The sequence below is a fragment of the Rana temporaria genome, chromosome 8 (genome assembly GCF_905171775.1).
Source record: "Rana temporaria chromosome 8, aRanTem1.1, whole genome shotgun sequence".
Taxonomy (NCBI): domain Eukaryota; kingdom Metazoa; phylum Chordata; class Amphibia; order Anura; family Ranidae; genus Rana; species Rana temporaria.
In genome coordinates, this window is record NC_053496.1 from 3122368 (window position 1) to 3143176 (window position 20809).

The following is a 20809-nucleotide window of genomic DNA, read 5'->3' on the forward strand; positions in this document are numbered from 1 at the left end:
TCCCCCTGTCTCTCTTTCCTCTCCCCCTGTCTCTCTTTCCTCTCCCCCTGTCCCTTCCTCTCTCTCTTTCCTCTCCCCCTGTCTCTCTTTCCTCTCCCCCTGTCCCTTCCTCTCTCTCTTTCCTCTCCCCCTGTCTGTCTCTCTTCTCCCCCTCCCCCTGTCTCTCTCTCTTCTCCCCCTGTCTGTCTCTTTCCTCTCTCCCTGTCTCTCTTTCCTCTCCCCCTGTTTCTCTCCTCTCCCCCTCCCCCTGTCTCTCTCTCTCTCTCCTCTCCCCCTCCCCCTGTCTCTCTCTCTTCTCCCCCTGTCTGTCTCTTTCCTCTCTCCCTGTCTCTCTTTCCTCTCCCCCTGTTTCTCTCCTCTCCCCCTCCCCCTGTCTCTCTCTCTCTCTCCTCTCCCCCTCCCCCTGTCTCTCTCCTCCTCAGGACCCGGAAGTAAACCCAACCCAGCAGGAAGTAGTCTCCTCTCCTCTCTGTCTGTCTGGCTCCCCCACCCCCCCCTTCTCCAGAAATCTTCCTCCCCCTCCCCCTCCTGATCGGTGGTCGGGGGTGACCGGGGACAGTCGGTGCTGTAGATCCCGGGCGGAGCGGCCAGTGCGGGGTGAGTGACCGGGGACACCGGAGGAGGGGGGAGGGGAAGTGACAGCTCCGGACAGACATGGGGGGGGGGAGGGGATCACATGTCCGCACTGACATGTAAACATCACAGCGGTGCCGGAGATCGGGGGCCCCCGGGGGCCACACATCCGGGCCCCTCATCACGTGACAGATCCGGACACACACCCTGCGATCTGCCCGACAATTCACCAACCCCCCCCCCCCCAAATCCCCCTCCCCCTTCCGTCAATAAGAGATCAGAGAAATCACCGGAGAATGTATCATTATCACCGGAGAATGTATCATTATCACCGGAGAATGTGTCATTATCACCGGAGAATGAATCATTATCACCGGAGAAATGTATCATTATCACCGGAGAATGTATCATTATCACCGGAGAATGTATCATTATCACCGGAGAATGTATCATTATCACCGGAGAATGTATCATTATCACCGGAGAATGTATCATTATCACCGGAGAATCATTATCACCGGAGAATGTATCATTATCACCGGAGAATCATTATCACCGGAGAATGTATCATTATCACCGGAGAATCATTATCACCGGAGAATCATCACCGGAGAATGTATCATTATCACCGGAGAATCATTATCACCGGAGAATCATTATCACCGGAGAATGTATCATTATCACCGGAGAATCATTATCACCGGAGAATGTGTCATTATCACCGGAGAATCATTATCACCGGAGAATGTATCATTATCACCGGAGAATCATTATCACCGGAGAATCATTATCACCGGAGAATGTATCATTATCACCGGAGAATGTATCGTTATCACCGGAGAATCATTATCACCGGAGAATGTATAATTATCACCGGAGAATCATTATCACCGGAGAATCATTATCACCGGGGAATCATTATCACCGGAGAATCATTATCACCGGAGAATGTATCATTATCACCGGAGAATCATTATCACCGGAGAATCATTATCACCGGAGAATCATTATCACCGGGGAATCATTATCACCGGAGAATCATTATCACCGGAGAATTTATCGTTATCACCGGAGAATCATTATCACCGGAGAATGTATCATTATCACCGGAGAATGTATCATTATCACCGGAGAATCATTATCACCGGAGAATCATTATCACCGGAGAATCATTATCACCGGAGAATCATTATCACCGGAGAATGTATCATTATCACCGGAGAATCATTATCACCGGAGAATGTATCATTATCACCGGAGAATGTATCATTATCACCGGAGAATCATTATCACCGGAGAATCATTATCACCGGAGAATCATTATCACCGGAGAATGTATCATTATCACCGGAGAATCATTATCACCGGAGAATCATTATCACCGGAGAATGTATCATTATCACCGGAGAATGTATCATTATCACCGGAGAATGTATCATTATCACCGGAGAATGTGTCATTATCACCGGAGAATGTGTCATTATCACCGGAGAATGTGTCATTATCACCGGAGAATGTATCATTATCACCGGAGAATGTATCATTATCACCGGAGAATGTATCATTATCACCGGAGAATGTATCATTATCACCGGAGAATCATTATCACCGGAGAATGTATCATTATCACCGGAGAATCATTATCACCGGAGAATGTGTCATTATCACCGGAGAATCATTATCACCGGAGAATCATTATCACCGGAGAATTTATCATTATCACCGGAGAATCATTATCACCGGAGAATGTATCATTATCACCGGAGAATGTGTCATTATCACCGGAGAATGTATCATTATCACCGGAGAATGTATCATTATCACCGGAGAATGTATCATTATCACCGGAGAAATGTATCGCTATCACCGGAGAATCATTATCACCGGAGAATTTATCGTTATCACCGGAGAATCATTATCACCGGAGAATGTATCATTATCACCGGAGAATGTATCATTATCACCGGAGAATCATTATCACCGGAGAATCATTATCACCGGAGAATCATTATCACCGGAGAATCATTATCACCGGAGAATCATTATCACCGGAGAATCATTATCACCGGAGAATGTATCATTATCACCGGAGAAACATTATCACCGGAGAATGTATCATTATCACCGGAGAATGTATCATTATCACCGGAGAATCATTATCACCAGAGAATGTATCATTATCACCGGAGAATGTATCATTATCACCGGAGAATCATTATCACCGGAGAATGTATCAATATCACCGGAGAATCATTATCACCGGAGAATCATTATCACCGGAGAATGTATCATTATCACCGGAGAATCATTATCACCGGAGAATCATTATCACCGGAGAATGTATCATTATCACCGGAGAATCATTATCACCGGAGAATCATTATCACCGGAGAATCATTATCACCGGAGAATGTATCATTATCACCGGAGAATCATTATCACCGGAGAATCATTATCACCGGAGAATGTATCATTATCACCGGAGAATGTATCATTATCACCGGAGAATGTATCATTATCACCGGAGAATGTGTCATTATCACCGGAGAATGTGTCATTATCACCGGAGAATGTGTCATTATCACCGGAGAATGTATCATTATCACCGGAGAATCATTATCACCGGAGAATGTATCATTATCACCGGAGAATCATTATCACCGGAGAATGTATCATTATCACCGGAGAATGTGTCATTATCACCGGAGAATCATTATCACCGGAGAATCATTATCACCGGAGAATTTATCATTATCACCGGAGAATCATTATCACCGGAGAATGTATCATTATCACCGGAGAATGTGTCATTATCACCGGAGAATCATTATCACCGGAGAATGTATCATTATCACCGGAGAATGTGTCATTATCACCGGAGAATGTATCATTATCACCGGAGAATGTATCATTATCACCGGAGAATGTATCATTATCACCGGAGAAATGTATCGCTATCACCGGAGAATCATTATCACCGGAGAAACATTATCACCGGAGAATGTATCATTATCACCGGAGAATGTATCATTATCACCGGAGAATGTATCATTATCACCGGAGAATCATTATCACCAGAGAATGTATCATTATCACCGGAGAATGTATCATTATCACCGGAGAATCATTATCACCGGAGAATGTATCATTATCACCGGAGAATCATTATCACCGGAGAATGTATCATTATCACCGGAGAATCATTATCACCGGAGAATGTATCATTATCACCGGAGAATCATTATCACCGGAGAATCATTATCACCGGAGAATGTATCATTATCACCGGAGAATCATTATCACCGGAGAATGTATCATTATCACCGGGGAATGTATCATTATCACCGGAGAATCATTATCACCGGAGAATGTATCATTATCACCGGAGAATCATTATCACCGGAGAATGTATCATTATCACCGGAGAATCATTATCACCGGAGAATGTATCATTATCACCGGAGAATCATTATCACCGGAGAATGTATCATTATCACCGGAGAATCATTATCACCGGAGAATGTATCATTATCACCGGAGAATCATTATCACCGGAGAATGTATCATTATCACCGGAGAATGTATCATTATCACCGGAGAATGTATCATTATCACCGGAGAATCATTATCACCGGAGAATGTATCATTATCACCGGAGAATCATTATCACCGGAGAAATGTATCATTATCACCGGGGAATGTATCATTATCACCGGAGAATGTATCATTATCACCGGAGAATCATTATCACCGGAGAATGTATCATTATCACCGGAGAATCATTATCACCGGAGAATGTATCATTATCACCGGAGAATCATTATCACCGGAGAAATGTATCATTATCACCGGGGAATGTATCATTATCACCGGAGAATGTATCATTATCACCGGAGAATGTATCATTATCACCGGAGAATCATTATCACCGGAGAATCATTATCACCGGAGAATCATTATCACCGGAGAATGTATCATTATCACCGGAGAATGTATCATTATCACCGGAGAATGTATCATTATCACCGAAGAATCATTATCACCGGAGAATGTATCATTATCACCGGAGAATCATTATCACCGGAGAATGTATCATTATCACCGGAGAATGTATCATTATCACCGGAGAATGTATCATTATCACCGGAGAAATGTATCCTTCAATGATACAATGTATCCCCCCTCCCCCTCCAATCCCCGGATTATCTCCCAGGACCGTTTTTTTCATTTTTGCTCAAATAATCCGCATTTTGTGTCAGAAATGACTGAGAACCCCCCGAAAAAATGTACAACCCCCCAATACCCCTCTCCCCAATTCCCCCCCTTTCCCCCCGATCCTCCAACACTGGGCCCTTTCCAATGCTGTTTCCCAGCGCTGTCCCACTTTGAATGACAATTACTCGGTAACACGGCACACGGATGAGATTGTTATACATTGTATTCTCACAAATAGAGATTTCTTATGATGATATTTAATCACCTCTTGGGGGGAGGGGGGGGGGGGTTATTTTTGGCTAAACAAACAAAAAAAATTAGTTTTTCATAGTTTGTTATATAAATAATTTTCAGATAATTGTTCTTCTTTGACGGGCACTGATATGGTTGCACTGACAGGGAACTGATATGGTGACACTTGCCCGGATTCAGGTAGATTTGCGCATTTTTTACGGAGGCGCAGGGCAACGTTTTTGCCCTGCGCCCCCACAAATTTACTGCGCTGCCCTCGATTCACGGAGCAGTAGCTCCGTAAATTGCGTGGGCGCGCCGGCAAAATGCCCGGCGTAAGCGCGCGCAATTTAAATGATCCCGTAGGGGGCGGGAATCATTTAAATTAGGCGCGTTCCCGCCCCGATCGTAGAGCGCATTTCCCCTGTCGGGAAACTTTCCCTACGTGCATTGCGGCAAATGACCTCGCAAGGACGTCATTTGCTTCAAAGTGAACGTGAATGGCGTCCAGCGCCATTCACGATTCACTTACGCAAACTACTTAAATTTGAAATTTCGCGACGCGGGAACGACGGGTATACGTAGCATTGGCTGCCCCAGCTAATAGCAGGGGCAGCCTTACGCAAAAAACGCAGTACGGAAACAACGTAAATTGCGTACGCAGGGCTCGCGCAATGTTGTGAATCGGCGTAAGTATGCAATTTGCATACTATACGCTGAGCACAACGGGAACGCCACCTAGCGGCCATCGCAAGAATGCAGCCGAAGATATGCGGGCATAAGAGCCTTATGCTGCGCATATCTTAGGCTGCAGTCGGCGTAACGAGGTTCCTGAATCAGGAGCATTCTTTACGCCGGGGCAAGTAAGGAATTGCGCTGTGTAACTTATGGTTACACAGGCGCAATTGCTTCTTGAATCTGGGCCACAGATGAGCACTGATTATTATCAGTGTAGATGTCGGCCTTACCAGCTCTCCTCTTGCTGTCAGTGACGTTCCATCGCGGCCATCTTGCTACACCCCGCACTTCTCCTCAGTAAGGATACAATGAGAAGGGGGGGCGGCCATCTTGCTACACCCCGCACTCCTCCTCAGTAAGGATACAATGAGAAGGGGGAGGGGGGCGGCCATCTTGCTACACCCCGCACTTCTCCTCAGTAAGGATACAATGAGAAGGGGGAGGGGGCGGCCATCTTGCTACACCCCGCACTTCTCAGTAAGGATACAATGAGAAGGGGGAGGGGGCGGCCATCTTGCTACACCCCGCACTTCTCCTCAGTAAGGATACAATGCGAAGGGGGAGGGGGCGGCCATCTTGCTACACCCATCAGAGTTTTGCATGTCACACTTCTTGTCCTCGGTAAGCTCCTCCTCCTTATATAGTGAAATACGGAATTTAGAAATCAGTCTGTTTACATGTTCTGTCAGATTAGCAAACCTGAGAGATCAGCAGATTATCTTCTGCTTTTATCATCGAAGATCAAAACAACAAAACGGTCCCTCGGATTTCTAAATTCCGCATTTCACTTTATAAGATGAGTGTGAGATGCAAAACTCCTCCGGTGTATCCTGAGATGATCAGAGACTGCAGACATGGTACAGGAGATGGTCAGAGACTGCAGACATAGTACAGGAGATGGTCAGAGACTGCAGACATAGTACAGGAGACAGTCAGAGACTGCAGACATAGTACAGGAGATGATCAGAGACTGCAGACATAGTACAGGAGATGGTCAGAGACTGCAGACATAGTACAGGAGATGGTCAGAGACTGCAGACATAATACAGGAGATGATCAGAGACTGCAGACATGGTACAGGAGATGATCAGAGACTGCAGACATAATACAGGAGATGGTCAGAGACTGCAGACATAATACAGGAGATGGTCAGAGACTGCAGACATAATACAGGAGATGGTCAGAGACTGCAGACATGATACAGGAGATGATCAGAGACTGCAGACATAATACAGGAGATGATCAGAGACTGCAGACATAGTACAGGAGATGGTCAGAGACTGCAGACATAGTACAGGAGATGGTCAGAGACTGCAGACATAGTACAGGAGACAGTCAGAGACTGCAGACATAGTACAGGAGATGATCAGAGACTGCAGACATAGTACAGGAGATGGTCAGAGACTGCAGACATAGTACAGGAGATGATCAGAGACTGCAGACATAATACAGGAGATGATCAGAGACTGCAGACATGGTACAGGAGATGATCAGAGACTGCAGACATAATACAGGAGATGGTCAGAGACTGCAGACATAATACAGGAGACGGTCAGAGACTGCAGACATAATACAGGAGATGGTCAGAGACTGCAGACATGATACAGGAGATGATCAGAGACTGCAGACATAATACAGGAGATGATCAGAGACTGCAGACATAGTACAGGAGATGGTCAGAGACTGCAGACATAGTACAGGAGATGGTCAGAGACTGCAGACATAGTACAGGAGATGATCAGAGACTGCAGACATAGTACAGGAGATGATCAGAGACTGCAGACATAGTACAGGAGATGGTCAGAGACTGCAGACATAATACAGGAGATGATCAGAGACTGCAGACATAATACAGGAGATGGTCAGAGACTGCAGACATGATACAGGAGATGATCAGAGACTGCAGACATGATACAGGAGATGATCAGAGACTGCAGACATGGTACAGGAGATGATCAGAGACTGCAGACATAATACAGGAGATGGTCAGAGACTGCAGACATGATACAGGAGATGATCAGAGACTGCAGACATAATACAGGAGATGATCAGAGACTGCAGACATAGTACAGGAGATGGTCAGAGACTGCAGACATAATACAGGAGATGGTCAGAGACTGCAGACATAGTACAGGAGATGATCAGAGACTGCAGACATGGTACAGGAGATGATCAGAGACTGCAGACATAATACAGGAGATGGTCAGAGACTGCAGACATGATACAGGAGATGATCAGAGACTGCAGACATAATACAGGAGATGATCAGAGACTGCAGACATAGTACAGGAGATGATCAGAGACTGCAGACACAGTACAGGAGATGGTCAGAGACTGCAGACATAGTACAAGAGATGGTCAGAGACTGCAGACATAGTACAGGAGATGATCAGAGACTGCAGACATAGTACAGGAGATGGTCAGAGACTGCAGACATGGTACAGGAGATGATCAGAGACTGCAGACATAGTACAGGAGATGGTCAGAGACTGCAGACATAGTACAGGAGATGATCAGAGACTGCAGACATGGTACAGGAGATGGTCAGAGACTGCAGACATAGTACAGGAGATGGTCAGAGACTGCAGACATAGTACAGGAGACAGTCAGAGACTGCAGACATAGTACAGGAGATGATCAGAGACTGCAGACATAGTACAGGAGATGGTCAGAGACTGCAGACATAGTACAGGAGATGGTCAGAGACTGCAGACATAATACAGGAGATGATCAGAGACTGCAGACATGGTACAGGAGATGATCAGAGACTGCAGACATAATACAGGAGATGGTCAGAGACTGCAGACATAATACAGGAGATGGTCAGAGACTGCAGACATAATACAGGAGATGGTCAGAGACTGCAGACATGATACAGGAGATGATCAGAGACTGCAGACATAATACAGGAGATGATCAGAGACTGCAGACATAGTACAGGAGATGGTCAGAGACTGCAGACATAGTACAGGAGATGGTCAGAGACTGCAGACATAGTACAGGAGACAGTCAGAGACTGCAGACATAGTACAGGAGATGATCAGAGACTGCAGACATAGTACAGGAGATGGTCAGAGACTGCAGACATAGTACAGGAGATGATCAGAGACTGCAGACATAATACAGGAGATGATCAGAGACTGCAGACATGGTACAGGAGATGATCAGAGACTGCAGACATAATACAGGAGATGGTCAGAGACTGCAGACATAATACAGGAGATGGTCAGAGACTGCAGACATAATACAGGAGATGGTCAGAGACTGCAGACATGATACAGGAGATGATCAGAGACTGCAGACATAATACAGGAGATGATCAGAGACTGCAGACATAGTACAGGAGATGGTCAGAGACTGCAGACATAGTACAGGAGATGGTCAGAGACTGCAGACATAGTACAGGAGATGATCAGAGACTGCAGACATAGTACAGGAGATGATCAGAGACTGCAGACATAGTACAGGAGATGGTCAGAGACTGCAGACATAATACAGGAGATGATCAGAGACTGCAGACATAATACAGGAGATGGTCAGAGACTGCAGACATGATACAGGAGATGATCAGAGACTGCAGACATGATACAGGAGATGATCAGAGACTGCAGACATGGTACAGGAGATGATCAGAGACTGCAGACATAATACAGGAGATGGTCAGAGACTGCAGACATGATACAGGAGATGATCAGAGACTGCAGACATAATACAGGAGATGATCAGAGACTGCAGACATAGTACAGGAGATGGTCAGAGACTGCAGACATAATACAGGAGATGGTCAGAGACTGCAGACATAGTACAGGAGATGATCAGAGACTGCAGACATGGTACAGGAGATGATCAGAGACTGCAGACATAATACAGGAGATGGTCAGAGACTGCAGACATGATACAGGAGATGATCAGAGACTGCAGACATAATACAGGAGATGATCAGAGACTGCAGACATAGTACAGGAGATGATCAGAGACTGCAGACACAGTACAGGAGATGGTCAGAGACTGCAGACATAGTACAAGAGATGGTCAGAGACTGCAGACATAGTACAGGAGATGATCAGAGACTGCAGACATAGTACAGGAGATGGTCAGAGACTGCAGACATGGTACAGGAGATGATCAGAGACTGCAGACATAGTACAGGAGATGGTCAGAGACTGCAGACATAGTACAGGAGATGATCAGAGACTGCAGACATGGTACAGGAGATGGTCAGAGACTGCAGACATGGTACAGGAGATGATCAGAGACTGCAGACATAGTACAGGAGATGGTCAGAGACTGCAGACATAATACAGGAGATGATCAGAGACTGCAGACATAGTACAGGAGATGATCAGAGACTGCAGACATGGTACAGGAGATGATCAGAGACTGCAGACATGGTACAGGAGATGATCAGAGACTGCAGACATAATACAGGAGATGGTCAGAGACTGCAGACATGATACAGGAGATGATCAGAGACTGCAGACATGATACAGGAGATGGTCAGAGACTGCAGACATGGTACAGGAGATGATCAGAGACTGCAGACATGATACAGGAGATGGTCAGAGACTGCAGACATGATACAGGAGATGGTCAGAGACTGCAGACATAGTACAGGAGATGATCAGAGACTGCAGACATAGTACAGGAGATGATCAGAGACTGCAGACATGATACAGGAGATGGTCAGAGACTGCAGACATAATACAGGAGATGATCAGAGATTGCAGACATAGTACAGGAGATGATCAGAGATTGCAGACATAGTACAGGAGATGATCAGAGACTGCAGACATAGTACAGGAGATGATCAGAGACTGCAGACATAATACAAGAGATGGTCAGAGACTGCAGACATAATACAGGAGATGATCAGAGACTGCAGACATAGTACAGGAGATGATCAGAGACTGCAGACATAGTACAGGAGATGATCAGAGACTGCAGACATAATACAGGAGATGATCAGAGACTGCAGACATGATACAGGAGATGATCAGAGACTGCAGACATAGTACAGGAGATGATCAGAGACTGCAGACTTGATACAAGAGATGGTCAGAGACTGCAGACATGATACAGTAGATGATCAGAGACTGCAGGCACCCCTGTGTGTGTGTATATATATATATATGGTCCTGCCAACTCTGTATTTCTTGACCATAAAAGTGTATTTCTCACAAGCAACCAATCAGAATTCAGCAATCGGTTGCTATGGGTGACTGCACGTGACGCGCCGGTATTATAATAATAGAAGGAATACGATGAAATAAATGGGTTGCAGGGACACCACTAAGCCTGTGTTTTCTCCCCGCAGCCGCAAGATGGCGTCAGACCTGGGCAGTAGCCTGACCTCCATAGACTGGCTCCCGCAGCTGACCATCCAGGCCGCCATGAAGGGCTCCCAGCAAGGCACCGGGGGGCGCAAAGGACCCGGCTCCCCCACCGACTCCAACGCCATGCTGACCAAGGAGGAGGCAGCCGCCCACCGCGATGGAAAACCGCCTTATAGCTACGCCAATCTTATCCAGTACGCCATAAACTCCGCCCCCGCCAGGCGCATGACCCTCAGCGAGATCTACCGCTGGATCTGTGATAACTTCCCGTATTACCGCAACGCCGGGGTGGGATGGAAGGTAAGGCCAACGTGGAGGTATCTCCGATAACGTGCGAAATCCGGAGCGCCGAAAAGGAAAACCGAGAATTGAGGCGGGGCCGTCACTGCCGCCGCCGCCACATTTCCTGGTTGTCATGTGGATCCCTTTGCTTCAGTTCTTTGAGTCGCGCACTTCTCTCTGACTTTTTTAGGTCGCTGACTTGTAGTTCAGTGAACAGTCAGCGTAGCAGGCAGGCAGCTGTCATTTACTAGGCTGGCAGCTGTCATTTACTAGGCTGGCAGCTGTCATTTACAAGGCAGGCAGCTGTCATTTACAAGGCAGGCAGCTGTCATTTACAAGGCAGGCAGCTGTCATTTACAAAGCAGGGAGCTGTCATTTACTAGGCTGGCAGCTGTCATTTACTAGGCTGGCAGCTGTCATTTACTAGGCTGGCAGCTGTCATTTACAAGGCTGGCAGCTGTCATTTACTAGGCTGGCAGCTGTCATTTACTAGGCAGGCAGCTGTCATTTACTAGGCTGGCAGCTGTCATTTACTAGGCTGGCAGCTGTCATTTACTAGGCAGGCAGCTGTCATTTACTAGGCTGGCAGCTGTCATTTACTAGGCTGGCAGCTGTCATTTACTAGGCTGGCAGCTGTCATTTACAAGGCTGGCTACTGTCATTTACTAGGCTGGCGACTGTCATTTACTAGGCTGGCAGCTGTCATTTACTAGGCAGGCAGCTGTCATTTACAAGGCAGGCAGCTGTCATTTACAAAGCAGGGAGCTGTCATTTACAAGGCTGGCAGCTGTCATTTACTAGGCTGGCAGCTGTCATTTACAAGGCTGGCAGCTGTCATTTACAAAGCAGGGAGCTGTCATTTACAAGGCAGGCAGCTGTCATTTACAAAGCAGGGAGCTGTCATTTACAAGGCTGGCAGCTGTCATTTACAAGGCAGGCAGCTGTCATTTACAAGGCAGGCAGCTGTCATTTACAAGGCTGGCAGCTGTCATTTACTAGGCTGGCAGCTGTCATTTACAAGGCAGGCAGCTGTCATTTACTAGGCTGGCAGCTGTCATTTACAAGGCAGGCAGCTGTCATTTACTAGGCTGGCAGCTGTCATTTACAAGGCAGGCAGCTGTCATTTACTAGGCTGGCAGCTGTCATTTACAAGGCAGGCAGCTGTCATTTACAAGGCAGGCAGCTGTCATTTACTAGGCTGGCAGCTGTCATTTACAAGGCAGGCAGCTGTCATTTACTAGGCTGGCAGCTGTCATTTACAAGGCAGGCAGCTGTCATTTACAAGGCTGGCAGCTGTCATTTACTAGGCAGGCAGCTGTCATTTACAAGGCTGGCAGCTGTCATTTACTAGGCAGGCAGCTGTCATTTACAAGGCTGGCAGCTGTCATTTACTAGGCTGGCGACTGTCATTTACTAGGCAGGCAGCTGTCATTTACTAGTCTGGTAGCTGTCATTTACTAGGCTGGCAGCTGTCATTTACTAGTCTGGTAGCTGTCATTTACTAGTCTGGTAGCTGTCATTTACTAGGCTGGCAGCTGTCATTTACTAGTCTGGTAGCTGTCATTTACTAGTCTGGTAGCTGTCATTTACTAGGCTGGCAGCTGTCATTTACTAGTCTGGTAGCTGTCATTTACTAGGCAGGCAGCTGTCATTTACTAGGCAGGCAGCTGTCATTTACTAGGCAGGCAGCTGTCATTTACTAGTCTGGTAGCTGTCATTTACTAGGCTGGCAGCTGTCATTTACTAGGCTGGCAGCTGTCATTTACTAGGCAGGCAGCTGTCATTTACTAGTCTGGCAGCTGTCATTTACAAGGCTGGCAGCTGTCATTTACTAGTCTGGCAGCTGTCATTTACAAGGCTGGCAGCTGTCATTTACTAGTCTGGCAGCTGTCATTTACTAGGCAGGCAGCTGTCATTTACTAGGCAGGCAGCTGTCATTTACTAGGCTGGCAGCTGTCATTTACTAGGCAGGCAGCTGTCATTTCTAAAAGAAGTGAAAAAGTGTGCTTACCAATAACAAAATAAAAATAAAGCAGCTAACTCAAAAATGTTATACAAACATACAAATCATAAACAAACGGTGGAGTAGCGCTAAAGAGTGAAAAGGCCTTCATATGCCATCTAAATCAATATGGAGGCCGAGTATAAGTCCAATAAATATCAAAAAATGTGAACAAATTACTAAGTTGAAATAAAAAGTTAATAGTCCAACAATGTGTCGAATTTGAGTGTTGGCACACTGCTGCAAACGTGAAGAAAGACTCTGGGTCCAATGATAACTATAGCGTGCTGACCCTTACCAGAATGGAAGATCCTAACGGATCTAGTCAAGCTGAAATCACTGGATCGCATATGCTGGAGTGGAGCTTGTCTCTTGAAGCGATCCTCCAAGGGGTCACCGATCCACCAGTAAAGCAACCAGAGAAAATGAACTGATCTGGTGTAAATCCGTGCGATAAATCAATACATAAAGAGCATCCCCCGGTGACTGGCAACAGACAGTGTGAGCAAAACGGAAACCACCACCAGTACACACACTGACCCTTACCAGAACCTGTGATCCGTCAGGATCAATCAAAGCAGAGGGGATGAGAGCAATGTGGAGTTGTGAGACGTCCCAACCAATAGCATCAAAATCGCCAGGAAAGGTCCAAATATGTGTGAGAAAGGAAAACTCGCATAGCGTGATACCGTAGAGGTTTTAACCACTTGCTTTCCAGCCCATTGTCAAAAGACGTCCTGTTTTTAAAGATGGATATCTCGGTAACGGCAGCAGCTGCTGTCACAACTGAGGTATCCATCTTTAGTGCAAGACGGTCCTGTACACGATAACGGCGGTCTCCGCGGCGGATTCGCCGCGAGATCGCCGTTATCGGTGGCGGGAGAGGGCCCCCCCCCCCTCCCGCCGCTGTCCCGCGCCCTCCGCCGCTTACCGGAGCCGTCGGTAGCGGCGGAGGAGATCGGGACCGTTCGGCAGCTGAGCGGGGACGAGACTGAAGGAAAAATCTCCTTCGCCCGTCCCCATAGCTCTGCTGGGCGGAAGTGACGTCAAAACGTCAGTCCCGCCCAGCCTCTTAAAGAGACTTTTTTTTTTTTTGTCATTTGAAAAAATGACATTTCCAAATTTTTTTTTTTTTTTTTTTTTTTTGCATTTAAAGCGGGAGTTCACCCATTTGTAAAAAAAAAAATTTTCTCCCCTTAGCTTCCTGCTCGTTGTGTCTAGGGGAATCGGCTATTTGTATTAAAATATGAGCCGTACTTACCGTTTTCGAGATGCATCTTCTTCCGTCGCTTCCGGGTATGGGTCTTCGGGAGCGGGCGTTCCTTCTTGATTGACAGTCTTCCGAGAGGCTTCCGACGGTCGCATCCATCGCGTCACTCATAGCCGAAAGAAGCCGAACGTCGGTGCGGCTCTATACTGCGCCTGCGCACCGACGTTCGGCTTCTTTCGGAAAATCGTGACGCGATGGATGCGACCGTCGGAAGCCTCTCGGAAACCTGTCAATCAAGAAGGAACGCCCGCTCCCGAAGACCCATACCCGGAAGCGACGGAGAGGATGCATCTCGTAAACGGGTAAGTACTGCACATATTTTAAAATAAATAGCCGATTCCCCTACTAATAACGAGCAGGAAGCGAAGGGGGAAAAGTGCCCTCTAAGGGTGAACCCCCGCTTTAAGCCCAAATATGAGATGTGACGTCTTTTTGACCCCCAGATCTCATATATAAAAGAGGACCTGTCATGCTTTTTTCTATTACAAGGGATGTTTACATTCCTTGTAATAGGAATAAAAGTGATAATTTTTTTTTTTTTTTTATTTCACTGTTAAAAATTTTAAAATAAGTAAAAATAAATGCGAAAAGCAAAAAAAAATTTTTTTAAAGCGCCCCGTCCCGACGAGCTCGCGCGTAGAAGCGAACGTATACGCGAGTAGCGCCGACATATGAAAACGGTATTCAAACCACACAAGTGAGGTATCGCCGCGATCGTTAGAGCGAGAGCAATAATTTTAGCCTTAGGCCTACTCCGTAACTCAAAAAATGCAACCTGTAGAATTTTTTAAACGTCGCCTATCAAGATTTTTAAGGGTAAAAGTTTGACGCCATGCCACGAGCGGGCGCAATTTTTAAGCGTGACATGTTGGGTATCATTTTACTCGGCGTAACATTATCTTTCACAATATATAAAAAAATTGGGCCAAATTTATTGTTGTGTTATTTTTTAATTTAAAAAAGTGAATTTTTTCCAAACAAAAAGTGCGCTTGTAAGACCGCTGCGCAAATACGGTGTGACAAAAAGTATTGCAATGACTGCCATTTTATTCTCTAGGGTGTTAGAAAAAAATATATATATAATGTTTGGGGGTTTTAAGTAATATTCTAGCAAAAAAAAATGTTTTAGTCTCGTAAACACTGAATCTGAAAAACAGGCTTAGTAATGAAGTGGTTAATAAAAAACGAGCAGCACACTTACAGTTAAAATTGTATATAACAGCAAGGATAAAAAGAGCCGGCTGGCCGGCGTGTCAGAACGAAAGTCCTCAGATCGCGGTGACGTCAGCACGTCACCTCCCAAGGCCGTCTTAAGGCTGACGTCACCGCGATCTGAGGACTTTCGTTCTGACACGCCGGCCGGCCGGCTCTTTTTATCCTTGCTGTTATATACAATTTTAACTGTAAGTGTGCTGCTCGTTTTTTATTAAAACCTCTATGGCAGTGGTTCTCAACCTATCAAGTGCCGTGACCCCTTGATAAAATTTCCCAAGTTGTGGGGACCCCTAAAGTAAAATTATTGTTGTAGCATTGGTTGTCAGCACCCAAGGCAAGACAAGTAATTTGCGCCCCCAAACCCATGGACATTTAGCGCTCCCTGAGTCCATTCCACTCGTACAGTATTTAAACCCCTTATGGTACATTTTGGGATGTACCACTCTTTCTTTTTGTTCTCCTTTCTTTCCCTTTTATCTCTCTCTATGATCATTTTTTCCCCATCCCTCTCTCTAGCCATTTTCTTGTTCTGTCTCTTATTCTTTCTCTCCGTTTTTCTTTGTTCCTACCCCTCTTTTACTCTCCCTTCCATGTATTCTCTATTTTTATTCCTTCTCTTACTCCTTAATGGGGGGGTGAGGGGAATGGGATGAGTGGCAGTCCTGGCGTGGAGTTGGGATGAGTGGCAGTCCTGGCGTGGAGTTGGGATGAGTGGCAGTCCTGGCGTGGAGTTGGGATGAGTGGCAGTGCTGGCAGGGAGTTGGAATGAGTGGCAGTGCTGGTGGGGAGTTGGGATGAGTGGCAGTCCTGGCGTGGAGTTGGGATGAGTGGCAGTCCTGGCGTGGAGTTGGGATGAGTGGCAGTGCTGGCAGGGAGTTGGAATGAGTGGCAGTGCTGGTGGGGAGTTGGAATGAGTGGCAGTGCTGGTGGGGAGTTGGGATGAGTGGCAGTGCTGGCAGGGAGTTGGAATGAGTGGCAGTGCTGGTGGGGAGTTGGGATGAGTGGCAGTGCTGGCGGGAGAGTTGGGATGAGTGGCAGTGCTGGTGGGAGAGTTGGGATGAGTGGCAGTGCTGGTGGGGAGTTGGAATGAGTGGCAGTGCTGGTGGGAGAGTTGGGATGAGTGGCAGTGCTGGTGGGGAGTTGGGATGAGTGGCAGTGCTGGTGGGGAGTTGGAATGAGTGGCAGTGCTGGTGGGAGAGTTGGGATGAGTGGCAGTGCTGGTGGGAGAGTTGGGATCAGTGGCAGTGCTGGCAGGGAGTTGGAATGAGTGGCAGTGCTGGTGGGAGAGTTGGGATGAGTGGCAGTGCTGGTGGGAGAGTTGGGATGAGTGGCAGTGCTGGTGGGAGAGTTGGGATGAGTGGCAGTGCTGGGGGGGAGTTGGGATGAGTGGCAGTGCTGGCAGGGAGTTGGAATGAGTGGCAGTGCTGGCAGGGAGTTGGAATGAGTGGCAGTGCTGGCAGGGAGTTGGAATGAGTGGCAGTGCTGGTGGGGAGTTGGGATGAGTGGCAGTGCTGGCAGGGAGTTGGAATGAGTGGCAGTGCTGGTGGGGAGTTGGGATGAGTGGCAGTGCTGGCAGGGAGTTGGAATGAGTGGCAGTGCTGGCAGGGAGTTGGAATGAGTGGCAGTGCTGGTGGGGAGTTGGGATGAGTGGCAGTGCTGGTGGGGAGTTGGGATGAGTGGCAGTGCTGGTGGGGAGTTGGGATGAGTGGCAGTGCTGGCGGGGAGTTCTGATCAACCAACTTAGGTACCCTTGATCAAGGTCATCTGCTGATCTGAGAACTATAGTGGGGACTTTTAATGGCAACTCTAATCACAGGTACTATTACTCACTGTGTCTCCGACTGTCTGCAGGCTCCAGGAACAGCACCACCTGGGGGGCCACAGGCTCCAGGGACACCCTGCTGAACAGCTGAGAAAAGGCTGGGAGAGAAGCGTGGGCTTCAGGAACAGGCCAGGATTTGGTGACCCCTGGCAAATCATCATTCGACCCCCGAGGGGGTCCCGACCCCCAGGTTGAGAACCACTGCTCTACGGTATCACGCTATGCGAGTTTTCCTTTCTCACACATATTTGGACCTTTCCTGGCGATTTTGATGCTATTGGTTGGGACGTCTCACAACTCCACATTGCTCTCATCCCCTCTGCTTTGATTGATCCTGACGGATCACAGGTTCTGGTAAGGGTCAGTGTGTGTACTGGTGGTGGTTTCTTTTGTTCACACTGTCTGTTGCCAGTCACCGGGGGATGCTCTTTATGTATTGATTTATCGCACGGATTTACACCAGATCAGTTTATTTTCTCTGGTTGCTTTACTGGTGGATCGGTGACCCCTTGGAGGATCGCTTCAAGAGACAAGCTCCACTCCAGCATATGCGATCCAGTGATTTCAGCTTGACTAGATCCGTTAGGATCTTCTATTCTGGTAAGGGTCAGCAAGCTTTAGTTATCATTGGACCCAGAGTCTTTCTTCACGTTTGCAGCAGTGTGCCAACACTCAAATTCGACACATTGTTGGACTATTAACTTTTTATTTCAACTTAGTAATTTGTTCACATTTTTTGATACTTATTGGACTTATACTCGGCCTCCATATTGATTTAGATGGCATATGAAGGCCTTTTCACTCTTTAGCGCTACTCCACCGTTTGTCATTTCTAGCAGAAGCCGGCAACAACCCCCCCCCCCCCCGCGCCCTTCGGTACTTAAAGTATAATTAAAGGCAAAACTTTTTCTTTTCGTGTTGGATGGAGGGGAGAGGGATTGGACCCCCTGTCAGTTTTTATTGCTGTCTGTACCCCTGTAATATAAAAAAAAAAAATCCCGACCTATGAAATTCCCCCGACTGCGTCACTTCCGGTGCGGCTACGTCGGCAAAAATCGCAATAAGCGTTTATCGATTGGTTTTCGCAAAAGTTATAGCGTCTACAAAATAGGGAGATAGTTTTATGGCATTTTTATTAATAATTTTTTTTTTTTACTACTAATGGCGGCGATCATCGGTTTTTATCGTGACTGCGACATTACGGCGGACACATCGGACACTTTTGACACCATTTTGGGACCATTGTCATTTTCACAGCAATCAGTGCTTACTGCGATTACTGTAAAAATGACACTGACAGTGAAGGGGTTAACCTGTAAGGGGTGCTAAAGGGGTTAAGTGTTCCCTAATGTGTGTTTCTTACTGTAGGGGGGTGTGGCTTGGCGTGTGACGTCGCTGATCGCCTGTTCCCTATGACAGGGAACAGACGATCAGTGTCGGGCTCACTGGGAAGCACGGGGATATGTTTGTTTGCACTCGCCTCTCCCCATTCTTCAGCTCCTGTGACCCCGATAGCGGGACACTGACGGCGATCGGATCCGCGGGCGCGGTCACGGAGCACAGGACCGGGTCGCATTGGCGGCGCGCTTGCGACCCACGGCTGGGCTTCTTAATGGGGACGTACCTGTACGTCTGTATGCCCAGCCGTGCCATTCTGCCGACGTAGTCGTGCGGCGGTCCTTAAGCGGTTAGCAACCAATGATTCGTTCAGCTGTCAGCGGGATTCCCCTGTTGAAGTGTAAAGGTGGCTACACTTCAACCCTTCTAAGCAATTGGAGCTGTCATAAAAAAAAGCAGTTGGGAAATGTTTATCAACAACATTGCTCAGCAGCTGAAACAGAAAGATAAAAAGAAACAATGGGCTGGATTCAAGAAGCAATTGCGCCTGTATAACCATAGTTACGCAGCGCAATTGCCTACTTGCCCCGGCGTAACGAATGCTCCTGATTCAGGAACCTCGTAACGCCGACTGCAGCCTAAGATCTGCGCGGCATAAGGCTCTTATGCCCGCATATCTTCGGCTGCATTCTTGCGATGGCCGCTAGGTGGCGTTCCCGTTGTGCTCAGCGTATAGTATGCAAATTGCATACTAACGCCGATTCACAACGTTGCGCGAGGCTCTGCGTACGCAATTTACGTCGTTTCCGTACGGCGGTTTTCGCGTAAGGCTGCCCTGCTATTAGCAGGGGCAGCCAATGTTACGTATACCCGTCGTTCCGCGTTGCGAAATTTACGTAGTTTGCGTAAGTGAATCGTGAATGGCGCTGGACGCCATTCACGTTCACTTTGAAGCAAATGACGTCCTTGCGACGTCATTTGCCGCAATGCACGTCGGGAAAGTTTCCCGACGGATCATGCGCTCTACGATCGTCGCGGGAACGCGCCTAATTTAAATGATTCCCGCCCCCTACGGGATCATTTAACAACTTAAGCCCCGGACCATATTGCTGCCTAAAGACCCAAGGGGTTTTTACAGTTCGGGATTGCGCGGTCGTGCGACGTGGCTCCCAAACAAAATTGGCGTCCTTTTTTCCCCACAAACAGAGCTTTCTTTTGGTGGTATTTGATCACCTCTGCGTTTTTAATTTTTTGCGCTATAAACAAAAATAGAGCGACAATTTTGAAAAAAATGCAATATTTTTTACTTTTTGCTATAATAAATATCCCCCAAAAACATATATAAATTTTTTTTTTCCTCAGTTTAGGCCGATACGTATTCTTCTACTTATTTTTGGTAAAAAAAAACGCAATAATCGTTTATCGGTTGGTTTGCGCAAAATTTATAGCGTTTACAAAATAGGGGATAGTTTTATTGCATTTTTATAAAAAAAATTTTTTTTACTACTAATGGCGGCAATCAGCGATTTTTTTCGTGACTGCGACATTACGGCGGACACTTCGGACAATTTTGACACATTTTTGGGACCATTGTCATTTTCACAGCAAAAAATGCATTTAAATTGCATTGTTTATTGTGAAAATGACAGTTGCAGTTTGGGAGTTAACCACAGGGGGCGCTGTAGGAGTTAGGGTTCACCTAGTGTGTGTTTACAACTGTAGGGGGGTGTGGCTGTAGGACTGACGTCCTCGATAGAGTCTCCCTAATAAAAGGGATCACTCGATCGATG

General features: G+C 46.9%; 1 protein-coding gene across 1 annotated transcript in view; it reads left to right on the plus strand.

Moving 5' to 3' along the window:
- The first annotated feature begins 444 nt into the window (after positions 1-444).
- Positions 445-20809, plus strand: part of FOXJ2 (forkhead box J2) — a 48031-nt gene continuing 27666 nt past the window's right edge. Inside the window, exons 1-2 of the mRNA XM_040361214.1 lie at positions 445-597; positions 11072-11390. Coding sequence (XP_040217148.1) covers positions 11079-11390 — 312 coding nt within the window. The 5' untranslated portion in view covers positions 445-597; positions 11072-11078. The remainder of the gene's footprint in view (positions 598-11071; positions 11391-20809) is intronic.